The sequence below is a fragment of the Zonotrichia albicollis genome, chromosome 7 (genome assembly GCF_047830755.1).
Source record: "Zonotrichia albicollis isolate bZonAlb1 chromosome 7, bZonAlb1.hap1, whole genome shotgun sequence".
Lineage (NCBI taxonomy): Eukaryota > Metazoa > Chordata > Aves > Passeriformes > Passerellidae > Zonotrichia > Zonotrichia albicollis.
Window position 1 is genome coordinate 38,362,309 of NC_133825.1, and position 18,013 is coordinate 38,380,321.

The window sequence follows — 18,013 nt, forward strand, 5'->3', positions numbered from 1 at the left end:
AAAACACTCCTATTTAAAGCTCTGGTGTGTCCAGCAGTGTTTGGGTCATCTCTGCCCATGTAAACATGCTCCCTGTGTGCAGGCAATGAGCACCTTTGTGCTGTGCTGACCTGGGAGCTCAGTGCCTGTAAACAAACTGACAAAGTGGTAAACGTGCCTGGCTGCAACCACAAGAAATCCCAAATGAAATCCATGGGACAACTCACATGTTTTCAATTAGGAACATGCTGAACTTCTGACTTGCCATTTGTTTATGAACTCAGCTGAACTGTGACCATAAAGGGTTTGTCTACAGCCAAAATGAGTTGAAAACCAATTAGGAACAGTCTCCACTCCTCTTGTCTCCTGGGGTTTGATTTTAAGGACTTAACCATAAATAAAAATGTACGGTACTATGGAAAGCAGAATTGCAGCATTTCAGCCTATATTTAAATTGACTTTTCATAATACCAAACAAAATGGGTAACAACATTGGTTTGTTTCTTTGAATTTTTATTTTTTCAGTCTAAATGAGAAGAAACTACTGCCAGATTGAGTATAATTTTCACTTACCCATAAAAACCTTTTCAGACACAGAAGTGACCTGGGCAGTAAGACAAAGCTTAGCTTTAAAGCACACTTCAATATTTAATGTACCTTTTCTATTTCATTAAAAATTATGTGTTTGTAGTGGTCAGCAAACAATACCTTGCCAAAACCTCCAGGTACATCCCAGAACACTTTTGTAGGCTGAACACACGAGCTGCTCTGCCCTGCATGAGCAGCAAAACTCGCACAGCGCCTTTGTGCCCACAGATGTATTTGACTGTAAATCAGATAACAGAAACCAAGGCAAGGGTCACTAATCATCAGAGGGTTGGATGTGAGCTCCAGTGGCTCCCTGGCACCCTTTTCTGACCACGCCAAACTCGGGGCTCTGGCTGGAAAGCAGAGCAGCACCAGGGCTCTGCAGTCCCCAGCCGCAGCAGAGCACCCGCTGCAGCCTAAGAGCAGTGGAAAATTCCTTCCCTCTAACGCTCCTGCAAACATCCCCAAGTGCTCAGCACAGCTTTCAGCTCTAAAACCTCTAACCTGGAACTGTATCAGCTCCCCTTCTCCCGCTCTGCATGCTAACAGGCTGTGTGAAGACAGGATTTGTTGTTGCTTCACTGTGTGCGCAGCCTGGCTCTGAATTGCTGGGTCCACACCTCAGGTTGTTTCCAGTGCTGCCTTTCTGCTTGTATTAAAAACAAGTGTTGTCAAGTATCATCAGCTTTAACTCTTCCCAAAGCAGGCTTATTAGTGCTCTCATTGGTAAATTCCAGATATTTTTAGCTCTCTGCTGCTGCACTTTGTTTGCCTTCAATGTAACAAAGATTTGGGCTGTTTGAATATGCCTCAGAGGCTGGCAGAGCAGAGCTTAGTGCTGGAAAGATTTTTTCTGCTGAATAAAAATGAATGGCTTGAGGTAAGAACAGCAGCACTGAGGTCACATTGTGCATGTTGAGAGAAGCAAATCAGACAGACTCTGCATTTCAAGGAAACTTCAGTTTGTCTATATTTTAATAGTTGACATAACTTTCCTTTGCACTGGATTAATATTTTAAAAACTACTACAGAGTCACCTGTTCTTTCACAGGAAATGTTTAGTTTCCCTGACACAAGAGAATGCTCTCTGTGCTTAATAAATGGCCTTCACAATTTACCTCTCTCAGATACAGCCCACTGTGAGTTATAATCCCATATTGGAAATATCCCTGCATTTCCATGGAAACAAACTACTTTGCCAAAATATGGGCTTAGTTCTTCAGTAAAGACTTATGAACAAGGAAGAAATAGTTGCTTGGGCTTCAGGTTCAAACATAATTTTCTATCATCTAGAAATAAGAAGCAAATTACTCAAAGGCCTAGAAGTCATTAATATAAAATACCTAAAGAATTTTTCAGGTTTTATCAGCATCCAAACAGATTCAGCTTCTTAATTTTCTCCATATTGACTGAAGAGAGTGAGCCTCCAAGGCTACACATTTGTTTAACAGTGTGCACCTGGGCTTAGATGCAGCACAAGTGCCCGTGCTGGCAAGAAGCCACATACAGAAGTTTTTCTGTAGTGCTAAAATAAGGCATTCACAAAGCAATGGCACACATGTGATCTCAGAGTTAAAGCCTTCTGTACTCTCAGCTTTGGTTCCTCCTACAGAGTAAGCTGTTGGAGTCATCACAAGGGTATTTGCAACTTAATAGTACTTCTGTTGTGGTATTAAGATTACTAGATAAGGGCCTCGATTAGATTGAAAAATGCCTCCCTATTTTCATCGAGCCTGCCTTGGCATACTAACAGCCTGCTGACCCAGCTTGGTGTTATCATCTTGTTTTTGAGAGCAAGAAAACAGAATATAGCAGCTTTTGAAACTTTCCTTACACTGTGAGGACTCCTTCTTTCAGCAGCTCCTGTTTATCACCGTGATTCCTCGAGAATCCACAGCCAGCAGATTAGCAGTTTGTCAGTCAGTGATTTACTGGGACAGAGCAAGCACCACATGCTCTCTGCACTCCCCATTCCCAACGCCAGCATGTGAGATCCCACAGCTCCAGACCTCATTTGCTCATTACACAGCTTTAAATGGTCAGGCTCTGAAGAGCAGCAACACAAAGAGAGCAGGGACAATAATCACTGCACTGGTATTTGAAAAGACATCCAGCTCAAAGCATACTTGGAACAATTTGGCTTCTCCGTCTGCCTTTAGCTTTAACACACCAATGGCTAACCCTGCCTCTGAAATCTGCAAAATCTGCACCTGTCAAACTGGCAATGTGCAAATGTGAAAAGGCAGACAGCAGATGTGCAACAGTCAGGGCATCTCCCAGTCCTGGCTAGGAGAGTTGGAAAGCTTCTCCTGCACATCGACCAACTCCCTCTCCAGCCACCACATTATTTCTGCATGACACAAAGAACTGCGTTCTAGCAAACTGGAAATGAAACAAAACTGCTTAGTATCTCCCCAAAAGAGCCTCAAAGCCTGTGGTCCTTACAGCACAATGAAACTAAAGGTAAACCTTTACCCTAAGCAGGAGTGCCTCGTTAGAACACTTGCATTAGAGTTCAGCACTAATAAACAGACAATAACAGCACCTGAACTGACATCCAGATACACTGCAGTTGTTTACAAGCTCAGTAGTTTAAGTATTCAGCTCAATCTTTCATGTATAAAACTCCCACATTTATGATTTGTTTTTCATTTGTGGCATTCAGATTTTTTTTCATACAAGGTACAAATTCATGAGTCCCATTTCTCATGAAAATTAAAGAAAACTGAAACACAGGAATCTGATAGACTCAGCTACAGTAAAAAGAGTAGATGGACTGAAGAACCAGTTCTCAATTCTGCTGTCACAGTTTCTCCCAGATCACACACAGCAACAATCCAATTCTGCCTTCTGGCTCAGTGTATCTTTTCCAGAGTCAACAGGTAAAGGAAAGCATTTAAAAAATGAGATGAGGGTGTGAAAAAATCTCCTCTTCCAAATTGCAAGGATGGCTTTGACACAAACACCTACCTGAGGAAAGGGCAAAACCTGTTTATGCATGTTGCACTTTGGATTGAGTTGGGAAAGACTAAAGCTGTCTTTTCCATATCTTTTCCCACGTGATGAGAAGGGAAATACTACAAGCTGAAAGCATAAGCAATTTTGCAATAAAATCTTTGCAGTGCACCAAACCTTGGCATTAAATTGGCAATGTTTCCAGGACACAAGCTATATTCCAATCAGATTATGTTGCATTAATCACATTTGCATACAATAAAACCAGTATTTTTCAAGCCTCATTTCCCCTCCTTTTTTATTTAAACCATTTTCAGCAGCCATTGATAATTTCATTATCACTTTCTGGAGAACTCAGAAGCAGCAATGAATTAAGCACAGGAAAAGCATTCCAAATGAAAGCATCCGGTCAACTGATATTACCTCTTATCTACTTCAGAGACAGAAGATAAACTTTCAACAAGGCTGTAACTTTTGGAGGAGTAGTCACAGAGGAATCTTTTCAAGCACAATTGAGTTTGTAATTCTTACTATCCCTCTCCATCTGCCAACGGCCCAGTGTGAAATTACAGCCAGTTTGGGAACCCCACTGCTTTAGCTCTGCTCCTGTCAAGGGACATCTATCCATCACCTCATTGTGCAGCCTGTCCCATTTAAGAGCTGGTAATGCCAAGGCCTCCTGCATTATTTGGATCCAGATCCAATAATTAAGTGTAGCTCATACTGAGTAGGAAGCAGCCAAATAAAATGCTGTGTGAAACCAATCTCTGCTGCATTTCCAATGGGTGTCACCAACTCCTCAGGCTCAGGTGAGTGTCACAGTGAAGACTCTCCACTGACATACCTTTATTTTACTTTATGCACTTAGCAATAAACACAAAATGGAGAAGGCTCTGAGTCTTTTGGATTGCATGCAACATTTTCCTTTACCAAAGCATGAGCAGTTTTGACAGCACTGGTGCAAACAGGCAGGCAGACCAGAATTGTTAGTGACTGTTGATCTTCTGGCTGGATGAATAAGCAGAGATGAATCACTCAGATAATAAATGAAACTACTATTTAGCAAACAAAAAATAACAGCAAAAGGACCTTCAATCTCTCTAATTGAAACAGGAATTGTTCAATAATTCTCAGTCCTGCCCTGACAGCAAATTCAGCCCTGGGTGTAACGCTGTGGCTTCCCGAGGAGCACCGGAGGGAAGTAGCAGGGCCTCGCTCCCAGGCTGGCAGGCAGCAAGGTCAGAGGCAGGGAATGAAGGGCTGCATAACATCACAGAAACTTGTGCTAACCTCCACTAACAGCAAGGGCTGAAATAGCTGGTGACTCCTGCTTGTGTCAACTGCTGCAAGACTTTAAACAGAAACTACTTAACTAAGCACACAAACCACAGTCAACCCCTGCTACTCCTCCTGCTCCTTCCACTTGCCTCCCAGTAACACCTAGCTTTAAAAAGCATTATTTTATGTACTAAATGTGACTCCCAAACAGACTGAACAGGAAGAGGACAGCCAGTTTCATACATAACACAGATTTCTGAGCCTCTAGTATTGCTGTATCTAGAACATTAACCTAGGGACATTTGGGAGTTTCCAAACACATAAGAGATCTTATTCACTCCATGAGAATACAACAACAATCCTTTACGGGAAAACAAGAAATCTAAAACCTGTGAGAGTGATTTAAATTTGCTTTCATTTTATTTTCCCAGCAGTCAAAATTAATTCTAGATGTAATCACTGTGATTACAAATTCAGCTATTTAAGGTCCATCATTTCTCAGACAAAAAAGGTAAAACCTTCGGGCTCTTCTACACAGAAAGACTTTGTTTGCCCAACCCAACCATTAACAGTATTTCTCAACCCTGTGCAAGGAAAGAGACAAGCACAATTGGGGAAAAGAGGAGTACTTTACAAAAATTTGAAGCTTAACCTAATTTTGGCTTGAAAGCAAACAAAATCACTGTGGAAATGCTATATCAGGTAGCCTTGAATTCTTTTAAATTCTGAGTTAAATGTTCTTTAATTTAATACTTCTAAGAAGTACTACTCTATAAATTAACACATGAAATTGTACTTTATGTGCAATGTAACATGATGATACTAAAACTGCTCTCAGCTGGCAAGCTGACATTCTCAGACATGCTGGTAGTAGAACACGATCGCTGCAGCGTGTGCATGGAGCTGTTACTACACACTTCAAAATGCAAATGCCATGTCCCTACCAAAATTAGATTATTCTAGACAGAAAAGATGGTTATTGTAAGTAGATCTGTGTCCTTAAATTCATAAGGTACAGGAATAAAACTGTCTCAAGCTTCTAAAGTTCAATATATGTGAAATGATTCTGAGTTTCCTGGTACACAACCACCTCCTAAGGAAGACTTCTGCTACCAGTGGTCATTGATTTGGAAAGAAGAAAGAGACAAGACAGGAGTACTTCTTTACAAGACAGGTAATTCAGTGTGTATCAAAATAATCATTCTGAGATGGCAAACATATGACTGTCATCAGTCTATTTCTGATGTGAAAGTACACACTAGAAGGAGATGTCACAGATTTTGACAGGGTCAATGACCCTACCCGCCTTAAGTTGTTGAATCGGAAGATTGTGCTCGGATATTTTAAAAAACTTTATAGAAAAGTAACCTAGCAATGCCTGAAAGTACAAATGCAGAAAACTAGATGAGGAACTAATGACACTGGAGATGCTTGTGTTCTTTTCTTTGGCCTATTTACGTGTTTTGAATGGTCTCCAAAAGGCTTCTGCTCAGCATGAGCCATCTGGTATGCAGATACCATTTCCAGATGTTAAATTACACATAAACTGGCTTTTTACTTTTTTTTTTCTTTTTTTAATCAAGAGAAGTAGCATGTCCATGTGAACAAGGGGGTAAAGGATAATGTGACCAATCAGAAAACACAACAGTCTCACGAGTGCACTAACTATAGCACATTACTGTAATACTTCCCTTGTTCCACTTCTTCATTATAACTTCCAATTAATTTATTATAATTGTAATCATATTCTAACACTGCACTCTTTAAAGCCCCTGCAGTGGATAAGTATTTTTTCTTGTATTCAAGCTATAAGTAACTAATAATGGTCAGATAACAAAATCCCACATGGAGAGGAAAGGATAACTCTGAGACATAAGAAAACAAACAGGTAATTTCCAAGGTTAATTTCCAGTCTGAGTGGAAAAAACGGAAATAGTACTTACCAGTCATAATGTTTTTCATCTGCAAAAGGCTTTCCAACCTAATTACATTCTCACAACTCCTAGTGAAATGATCTGCAACTATTATCTCTGTTGTACCATGGAAGAAGTCACAGGACAGCAGCTTACCCCAGAGGGGGCCAGATTTCCAGTTTTCTGCTCAGACCACATCCCATTTATTTTTCTGCCTCACACCCTGTCTCTCAACTCCACCAAATGAACTGACTTTGCCTGCTCAGCTGGAGCACTGTGATCTTCCAGCCTCAAAGCCCCAGGTTTTTATGTCCCTGGTACTGCTTTAGGATGCTTGGAACATTCACATTTTTTCCTTTCATCAAATCAAGCATCATTTTGTGGATAACAACACATTTGCTATGTGTTTACAGGAACAAGGAACATTTGAGTAAAATGGACAGTCAGGTAAGTGAGGACAGTGCTGAAGCTGTCCTTCTGTCACAATGGAAATTAGCAATAAACTTCATGCTCCACACCAGCCCCACTGGGACCACCTGGGTCCTCGGGAAGTGCCACCACTTCCTTTGCAAAAGGCACAGAAGTTGTTTTGCAGTTACTGAAGTGAAATCCACAACTTTTATTTTCTTTTTTTTTAAAGCATTTATTCATCAACAACTGTTTTTCATGCACCCCTTAAAAGCACTGCCACAAGACTGCCACTGGTGGGAAACACAAACAGAAAACACGTGCCTGCAGTCGTATCCAGCACAGATTAACAATACACTTCATGACTTAAAAAATGTCAAGAACTTTAAACAGATGTATAAATTAGATGGGTAACAACCAAACCTTTTATATGTAACTGCTTCCTTGTAGATAAAAGAACACAAGGAACTGATCTAAATATAAACTGCAATTACCTGCCAGTCTCCAAAACTGCTCCTTGCAGCTGAACCATAGCCTACAGAAACCTTCCTGCCCTTCACTTAGCCTCTGACCCCAGCTCTGACCCCCACACTGTCCCAGCCCCATTACTCATCTCTCATTCCTGCTCAGTACACAGTAACCAGATGAGCATGGCTGACATACTGCATTAACCTATTATTAGGTGACCCTGACACTCTACCTCACATTTTCTCAGTTCATATACACAACAACTCTAAACTGAAATATTAGTGGTGATAGGGACTTTTTATCCATAACCTTGGAAGTAGCAATGAGAAATAAGGCAGGATGGTACATGACATCCTCAGTTACAGCCTGTGTGATGCTATAACCCAGGAAAATGGAAGTGAACTTTTTATCTCTTCCTTCCTTAAAATACATAACATGAAAGTCTGACCATGAAGAAAATAGTAGCTTTATTTCGTCTCATCAAAACTCTCAGGGAACTTGCCTGTTGAAAGATGGAGAAGTCATGCAAACAATTTTATGAAACCAAAAGATCTTATGCAACGTCCCAAAGCTTTTCTGTCACAAAGAATGGGCAAAGCTTTACGAATTAACTTGTTCAACTGACACAAGGCACTGCCCCTGCCATGCCTCTTCTCAAAATCAGTCACTGATGTGGCTAAACCAGGAAGGGGAAAGAGGAAAACCTATTCAAAAATCACTCTCCCAGGACAAGGAGAACCTGCTGGCCAAAGGTGTAGCCTGCTACATGCACCAAGGATGAAAGAAATCACCTTGTTACTCAAAGCCAAGCATGTACAAGGGGCATTGTCAAAATACAGTGGAATCTAAGGGAGCAGACTCATTAAGCTTTGGTTTTCTCAACACCTATAATCACTTGAAACTGTACCACAGCAACATGGCTTGTGACCAAATACAGCGTGCAGATAACAAACTTAAGGGAAACACCTAAAATGAAAATGCAAGGAACAGTAAAATATACATTTACTAATAGAAGAAGCACCTATTAACTGGAGTAGCCCAATCAGCTTTTTGCCGGTTTTTGCTCAGCAAGAAGCAATATCTCAAACTATGTCAGTGTTCAAAAAACTTATGAAGATACTCACCAGCAAGTGTATAGTCCATATCAAAACCAAAGCACTTTATCTTTTCCATGGCTAAGCTTCTGTTTACAAAGACCCTGAAAAGAGAGAAGAAATATAACCAGAGGTATGAGCATTTTCAAAATACTCACGTTTTAGAACAAACACATTCTGCCACTGTCAGGGTGTTGGGCTTGCAAAGGTCAAAATCAGCAAATATACCTGAAAACAGAGTCAAGTCTCTGATTTTGCGAGTTCTCCTGAAGCAAAGCCATGACTTTGCAGAATTATTCTAATTATTGGTATGCTGTCCAAAGACACACACGCATGCATGCACACACACGCGGCCTTCCATGTGACCTGCAAACATTCCTAAGAATACAAGTGCAAAATCTCCTGAAGCAGAATGCAGACCTCAAAGGATATGAAACTGGAAGCAGTAGATTCAAAGCAATATAATTTGCTTGATTGAAATGAATTTTTAGTAAGAGATAAGAAGGAAAAGAAAATAATTTCTGTGAATAAATTCACAGCATTTGCCTCCTATTTGAAACTATATCTGGAAATTCAAAGCAAACCTAAACAGATCCATTTTCACATTTTCACCAATACCATTAAAAACATGTAATAAAGCCCTGAAAAAGAGTAACTGAGAAAAAATTTCATACACAAGATATGCCATTTCTATTGTGAAAATTTTTTATTTATAACTCCTCTGAAACTTGCCAACTGCTATTTTGTAAATTTGACTTTTACCACTAATGCTTATTACAAAGAGACTCTAGGCTGAGCTGAATGCTGCCAGAACCTTTTAGATGACAGCATTAATACATTATATCCAATTTAGTTCAAATAAGTAACAGGGTAAAGAAATAGGTCAGAGAATACAACAAAAGCTTTTCTTGCTTCATGTTCCAACTACGACAGTAACTAAGCTGCTTATGTTTCCCCACAACCTTAAAGCATAAAGCAGATCTGTAATTCAACAGGACTTCTTTCCTCTGCCTTATCTGAACTTCAAAAATGAGAGTCAGAACTCATCCGTGGGAGGGAAGCTGAGCGTTTCAACACCCATCTCAGACCGAAATCCCTGCGCCGCTCCAGCTGTGATGCCAAGACAAAATTCTCCCGTAGGAGAAAAGTCCCAGAGCCTTTGCTTGTACTCTGATTTCAGCATGTGAAAATTCTCTAAATATTTACTAAGTGCACTGCCCTCAGTGCAGTGATTATCCTCTGAGCAGCGGCATCGGCAGTGCTGCCGGGACGGCAGGACAGCGAGACACAAAGGAGACGGCAAGTGCGGAGCCCTTGCACGGTCAGGAAGCCGGGAAAGCTGGGGGAGCTGGGGGAGCTGGGGAAGCTGGGGGAGCTGGGGAAGCTGGGGGAGCTGGAAGGAGCCCCGGGAGGTTCTGCTCGGGGCAGGTGGCGGCATGAGCAGCCCTGTCAATCCGCCCCAGCCCGCGTTTCGCAGCGATCGCTCAGCCCGGTGCTCTTACCTCATCTCCCACCGATGTGCTCCTTGCTCAGCTCGCAGCAGTCTGATTCAGCTACTTGTCTGAATCATATTACAGGATTCCTTTAAAGCTTCCCCGGTACCCATGCAATTTTGCTTGGATCTGATTTGACTTCAGAAGACCATTATGCCTGAACCAAGCCTAAAAGTACTCTATATCTTCTTGGACAGCGTTCTAGAAAACACATCTGTGGCTAATTTAACCAGTCACTGGATATTGTTGTTGTTCCACACAAGTCCACTTGGAATACAGTTTCTCTGGCAATAGTGTACTTTCCCTCTAACCTTGCACACTCTCTCTGGGAGTCACTGTTTCCTGGCAAAGTGCCTGCCTTTGACAATGGGACTTGTCACTAAGGGGCCTTGGAGGTTATAGACGACGCTCTTTTCTAATAGATTTATGTGTTACCTAAAGAAGACAAAGTGATAGGATGAACACTGGAAACTGGTAAAGAAATGCCTTTTGGAAATATGAGATGGGCTCCTAAGTCACTAAAATTCTCTCCTGAAATAGCTGGCTTTTGAGTAGGTGGAGCAAATTATCTCAATCTGCAATCTGAATCCCTGTTTGTCTTTTAACATCGAGACAGCTCTGATTTACAAGAGACCAAGGAGAAGCACTGTTTAGTACTAAATACAGTCTGATACTTTGTATAATGCATATGATTACATGGTGGTGGTGCTGCTGCTGCCGTCAGGAAACATTATTTATTAGCTAATTCAAGCATAATTTCTAATCTCATGTTTGTGCAGCTTGTTTCTGAGAATGCAGAGCTTTAAGATGGAATAACATACCTCCAGGAGACACCAGCAACATTTTTTGTCTAACCTGCAGAGTCCAGTTCTGCTGTGGCCTTTAGATTTAATCCCTGTAGCACAGTTTTCTCACTGTCTTTACAGGACAGAAGCAAGAAGGGAAATTCAAAGAAGATTACAAGATTATTTCAGAATTGCAGCATTTGGTAAGTTTCCCAAATGAGGACAAAAACCACCAGTACTAAGACACAGCTGAATGCACTCACAAAAAAGGTAATATGACAGCGCCTGTGAAAGGCACAAACAAGGGAGCTGTGACCCAAGAGATCTGTTCCAGTCCAGCCTGACTGTGTTTAGATGATGACGACACCTAACTGACCAAAAACCATGGGAAGATCACCAAACCTCTGACAGATGTCATCCCTTGCTTTTGTAGTATTTAGAAACTGAACCCAAAACCAGCATACCTTGAGACTGAAGATCTGGAAAAGTTTTCTGAGTAACAAAACAAATAGCACCCACTAGTATATTTTTGTTCCAAAATAAGTCTTTTGGAAAATTACCATAGCAGCACCCTTTGGTAACAGCTGGTGAAGATGCCTCTTTCTCCACCAATTTGCACTTATTGCCTCTGACCTATAAGCTGCACTGGCAGGGTCTAATCACACCCCAGCCTGGCACATTTCAAGGCATGCTACCAACCGATCTCATGTGGTAATTACTTCACCCACCAGTGCTGGAGTGAGACAGAGCAAATATTAAAAAAAGCTAAAGAAGGTTATTACACAACATGTTCAGGACAGGAAATGAGAACACTTAAATCAATTTAAACTTGCATATGCCTTTGCAGACTAAATGCAGACTAAACAGTGGTAAAAAAAAAATAAAAAGGGACCATTTTTACTTCTCTTGTGAAGGCCAAGATAGATGTTGATTTATTTTGTAAGCACTCAGGACGTCGGTTTTAAATCCTGATAAAGAAATCTCCCATGAACAGCACTCCTGTAGGCACAAGGGAGTAAGAAGCTATTTACAAATATTTACTCCCAGAAACTGACCGGCTTAATTCGGGGTTTTACTCCAAGTAGTAAATATCTGCAGTGCCCTAGAAACTAAAATTAAAAGCTGAGATTAAATCTCTAGCACAGTTTCTGGGAAGAGCCAGGTGCTTCTCAGAAGCTGCAGACTTAGCCCATTCCAAAGCTGTTCTTAAATTCTAATTGAAGGTAGACTCAGCCTGACAAGAATACTGATCAAATCATGGGATCACAGAATGGTGTGGGGTCAGAAGGGACCTTCATGATCATCCCATTCCAACCCCTGCCATGGGACACCTTCCACCAGGTCAGGTTTCTCCAAGCCCCATTCAAGCTGACATTGTGTCTGCTGGCTACAAAAAGGTAACACCTCCCCAGAACAAATGCTATAGAGAAATTACAAGAGTTGTTTTTGATGACTATAAAGCAACAGCAACCTGAGGGCCCTAAGAACCTCAACCACCTGAGGGAAAAGATCCTCTGGTCATGAAAGGAAAGGATGAAATAAGTTTTTTACAGCTCATCCACATGAAGAAAAATCAAAGAAGCTTCCAGATTACAAACAGCAGAAATAATGTCAGAATAAGAGGAAAACTAAAATGATTTAACACTTTCAGGCAAGGAAGTTTTAATGTAGAATAATTTCTCCACTTGCCAGAATCAGGAGAAATCACACTCTCCCCTCCCCTGAATTTGGTTTTTTCCGTTTAGAACATAGCAACTTCAACTGGAAGCACTGAAGTTAAAATTTAAGCTGTTCTAAAAACTTCACAGCACTGGGCAGTAAGACAAAACAAACTGCAGGCACAGCATGAGAACAGCCTCTGCATTCCCTGTGCAGAGGCAGAGGTGAGTATTGCCTAAACCCAGCTGCACACCTGTATGCACCCAGAGCATCTCCTGAAACAGGACACTGCCTTTCCCTCGCCTGCATCTTTTCCTCCTGATGAAAACCCAAGCTTTCCATTTCTGCTCTGAGGAATATTCTGCATTTTGGGCTCCCTGTCAGTGTGGCTGGGGTGACACAAGGTGCGGAGCATGTGGGGAAGGCTCAGGGTGTGGTTCCAGGGAGTACATCCCAGCTCCAGGGGCTTGCTGAGCACAGCTGGGACTGGGGAGCAGCGCCTGGACTTGGGGTGGCTGAGCCTGGCACAGATCCCACCTCTGGAAAATCAGACCTGAGGAGCTGTTTTAGGGAAACCTCAAAGCACGTTTCCTCCCTAATGACTCCTTCCTCAAAGATTAAACCCTGCAGCTTGGCCACAGCAGAAGGCTCTCAATGACTACAGTATTTATTTTCTTTTTGAGCTCTGCGGATTGTGCTGGGTAAGAGAAAAATGTGTTGTATTGAAGGAAGAAGGAACTGCTGAGCATGCAGCAGGGAAGCCACACAGCCCTGATAGCCACAACTCTGCAATTCATAGTCCTTTATAACTTTACAGGAGGACTGGTCTTGGTTTTGTTACTGTTCTTGTCAATCAACTCTGAAGCAGGAACCTAAATCCCAACTCTTCTCAAGTAACACTGGAGAGGAGCAAACACAGGGAAGGAGAAATGTTTTTATTTTATTTGTGCAAAACCTCTAAAGAATTGTATGCCCTGAATGAAATTTGCATGCACAACAGTCTTGGAGTTTGACCAGCAAAATAAACAAAATGCACAGAACTTTACAATTAAGGAGGAACTTGGCACATGGCTCACAATTCCTCATAGCAAAGAAATGAAAATGAACAATATGAGGCAAGGTTTCTGGAACAGAGCACTTCATAATAATTTTCCAAATGTGTCTAGAAATACCTTGCAGCAATTAGTATTTTTCTGGGCAGTGTGTTTCACTTGAAATTAAATAAATACAAAGCAAATTGCAACACTGCTGAGTGGAACAGCAAATACAGTGGGAGCTGGCTAAGCATGACCTACATGTGTGTTTAAAAAAGCCTGTGGTGGACAGTTGGGCTTGAGCCAGCCACAAAACAGGGACTAACTGGCCAGAAGGCTCAGATTCCCTCTTACTCAGGGTTTAGGAACTTTGGTTAATCTTTGCTTTATGGACAACTTCCATTTTTTAATAAGCTAGAAGATTTAAGAAGAAATAATGGGAACTAAATGGATTAGCTTTTAACAGTCTCCCACAGCCAAGGTCCCTGTGGCCTCTTTAAAAAGGTGAATAATGACATAAACATCTCTCTACTGTTATGACAACTCAGTGTCTCAGTATGACCAGCTAGTCCCCAGATGTGATCTGCTTGGGGACTTGGGTCACTGCATGACATTGTGGTTCTGGTCTCAGGTGACTTCCACCAGCAGCAGCAAACTTCCCCACTGACCTTATTTACCTGGTACAAAGCATGTGAGCAATCTAAAGATGACACTACCATATCACCCAAATGTCTCATCTTTGGGTGCTGCATGTTTTGGTAGCTGCCTTAGAGAAGAAATAAATTGCTTTAAGTTTTTTAAACCAATGAAATTGTTTTTTGCTAAGTCCTGCCTCTTTAGTCATTCCATATACTATTTTTTATCATACCATTTTGGTTTTATTTTTTAATGATAGATTTTTAGAATTATATTTTATTCCTTCTTCAACCAAAGATGAACATTCTGAATATTTGTAATTGTATTCAGAGATAGTATTTGGGCTTGAGATAACTTTAGGGGATGAAACAGCATCAGACAGGGAAAACAAAAGAAGGGCATAAAATTTTCCTGGCCACTTCTAGTAACGTTTCCAATGCCCCACAATTTCACAAGTCTAACTGTCCTTGCACAGTGATAGCGACATTAAACTGGAAAACCCAGTAATGACTGGATTCAAAGCCTGATGAGGCTGTATCCAGAAACACAGCTATGAGCACTTCCCTCTGATTCTGCAGCAATCAGATGCAAAGAGAGAGCCTTGGCCATTTCTGTTCTCATTGTTTGGGTTTTCTTCCCAGGCAACAGCAAAGTGCCAAGAAGCTCACATATGGATTCCATCCCAAAATAACACTTGTCTACTCCCTGAAACTATTAAAGCTGAGGATCATGGGACATTTACAATGTAATTTCTTCATTATTAATTTGGCAAGTGGTGTGCTTTTTTGTAAACTCACCCATCTACAGGCTGGACTCAGTCCCCCTTCCTCCTCCAGTGTCCAAAGCACTAAACAAAGCAGAGAGAGCCACAGGCTGCCCTTTGTCACACAGATGTCACCACACAGGTCCCAGGGGACACCAGGACAGACCATGGCCAGCAGAGCCTCCAGAGCTGCCCAGCACATGGGAACACCACACATTGCCTGTCCTGTTGTGTTCCATGCAAAGAGCACTTTCACACTGCTAAAGATTTGTTCTGGTTTTCCACCTCAGTGAACTGATCATTTTGAAGGCACTTTAAATATAACCACCTAAACAGATGGACAGTTTCAAGTCTCACAGCCTTGTTTATACAACATTTCCACCTGTTTGCAATCACTGATGATCCAGTAACAATTAAGTAAAGAAACAAGATTAGCAGTGAATAGCCCAGAGTCTACAAATTTGAACAAGCTAAAGTACATCTTTAATCCATGAAATCAAAACAACCAATTGGCAATCCTTTTGCTTTGTCATTATTAAAGCATATACTAGTTTTAAGTCCAGAATCTCAGTGTATAGTAACTGCTAAAATCACTTATATCACCACCATAAGGTGCTCTGAAAGCAAACTGAAGTACATAACTATGAAGCAACTTACTTAATACTCTATCAGCAGTCAGCAGGAGAATTAGGATTAGGAATCATGTTGCCACACACCCTGCACCAGCCAGTAAACAAGAGAGCAAGAAAAAAACCCAACAGTTAAAACAACAACAGAAACCCCACATTCAGGATGAGAAGTCTCAAATTATTCTGGTGCAAAATGGTAGAAGCGTCCCAAAGCCAGTATGTTTAACAAAAAGACCATTTCAGCCTTACTGCTCTGTTAAGCCAAAACCACAGATAAATAAATATAAGTGCAAATACCTGTTTCCTGGATCTTGGTAACTGTCAGTTACAAGAGTGGATGGAACACCAACTTTTTCCATTATTTGCTTTAACTAGATGGGGTTGCTATTTAAACCCTAACGAGCTATGTGAGATAATCCAGAGGGTGCCTAGAAGTGCTCACTCCAAGTTAAAAAATAGACACTAGGGCAATTTGGTGGCTCAGAGTCAACCTAGTTCTTGCCTAATTACAATCCCATTAAATGACAGTGCTCCTCCAGCAAAGTGATCTGGAGATTACTCTCTACCCGGAAAAGTCAACAAGCAGCACACGAGGGAGGCGGCCTCACCACCACAAACACCAGGGAAAAGCCTCCCAAGAACTGCACATCCATTTTATTTCTGAATTAAAATCTGTGCTGCCAATAGCACAGTAATGCAGTATCCTCTTACCAGTGACCTCTGCTAGAGAATGAGTAACATGCAGCTTGCATATTAATTCATCCTCAGACCTCACCTCCGACAGGCGCCAGCAGTGTTGTGTAACAAGGTCTGACAGCAACACCCGCCAACCAAGAGCTTTCATCAAAGTTGGCAGAAATTCCCTGAAGATAAAACCCCACCACTTCTCCTCCCCAACAGATTCTTCTGATTCTATAGCTACAAAAATTTGGTTCTGAACATTCTTGCCCATGGCATTCAGATATGATTACGATATAGTCATTATACTCTGAGTCAGTATGCACTACACCAGTTAAACCAGTCTCAACTGGGACTTCTGCCAACAATTATTATATGTTGAACATCCATCCACCAATTATGATACAATTAGAAGTGTAGCACCTGAAAAAACACATTCCAAGTAAGAATGACCACTGTAAACTATAACTATTAGAGTGGTATCTTTAGAGGTAAGTTTTTAAAAGTTTTTTAAAAGTTTCATGGTCACAAGAACATTTATATATTTTTTTAAGGTAAACTATTTTGCTTTTGTAAACTTTTCTCCTTATTTTGTCTGAATTCATTTACAATTCAAGCGTATCAAATCTGGTGTACTTCATGAGAACAAGAATGATTGGCCTAGGTATCTCCACCAGGATTTAAGTAAGCATGAAGCAAACAGTGAAACAAGTTTTTTAAATTTCACACTTCAGAAAACTAAGAATTCCTAGCAGCATTTAGAAAATCTGCTGAATTTGAGCTCAACTAAGCTTTCAACACAGGTAACAAAAGCTAGTCCCACTTATTCTCCTCTGTAAATGTGGTGTAGCAGCCAAGCTGCTCCAGCCTTTCAGACTGGGCTCATAAAATAACTTTGACCAGCTTTAAGGTAACAAAAATATAATAGGTTCAAATACAATGTTCTTATTGGTTTTGTTTCTAAGTCACTTTAGATTTATGTTTTCAAGAATCTTTCCTTTAGCTGCTGGAGTAAGGAAAAAAAAAAAAAGACAGAAAAAAAAAGAAGAAAGAGAAAATAATCTCGACAATGACACCATGTATTTTCTATTTCTTTTTCATAAAATTTGCAGTGCTTCAGCAAAGAAGAAGAAGAGAGTCAGAGCATACCTGGACCTTAGTGAAACAAATTCACATCCTACAACTCCTGGCTGTGACCAGCACATGTATTCTGCATATAAAGCATTAATAAAACACTAAAAAATATAATATCAAACACCAAGGGGAAATAACTTCAGTCATACTTTATCATGTCAGGTTTGCACTTTTTAAAGTAACATCACATCTGTTAACACTACGGCCATGAAAAGTACCAGAAATAGAAATCTGACAACACTGCCTCTGGAATGAGGTTGTTTCAGATTCTCACAATACTGGATTATCAAAATAACTCCCATGAAACTGGTATACCAAAGCCATTAATAGCACAGATTTATACTACAGTCTTGGCATCAGGTTCTCTCATTCTCTCCCATTCCCTCCCTCTTTCTCCCTTTGAAAGAGGATAGCAATTCCAAAACAAAAACGTGCCTCTCCTTAATATTGCGCTTCCCTAGTATTTCCAATGTTGTGCTTCCCATGAAAATCTGAGATGCTAGCAGCATTTCTGCTCAG

General features: G+C 40.9%; 1 protein-coding gene across 4 annotated transcripts in view; it reads right to left on the bottom strand.

Annotated features, from left to right (window-relative positions):
• Positions 1-18,013, bottom strand: part of NT5C2 (5'-nucleotidase, cytosolic II) — a 59,319-nt gene that overhangs the window by 21,785 nt on the left and 19,521 nt on the right. For 3 of the 4 annotated variants that reach the window (XM_074545165.1, XM_074545163.1, XM_074545164.1), the window contains exon 3: positions 8,714-8,787. In XM_074545165.1, coding sequence (XP_074401266.1) covers positions 8,714-8,787 — 74 coding nt within the window. Of the gene's footprint in view, positions 1-8,713; positions 8,788-10,185; positions 10,210-18,013 lie in introns of those variants that run through there. The other variant, XM_026799633.2, reaches the window with a different exon arrangement.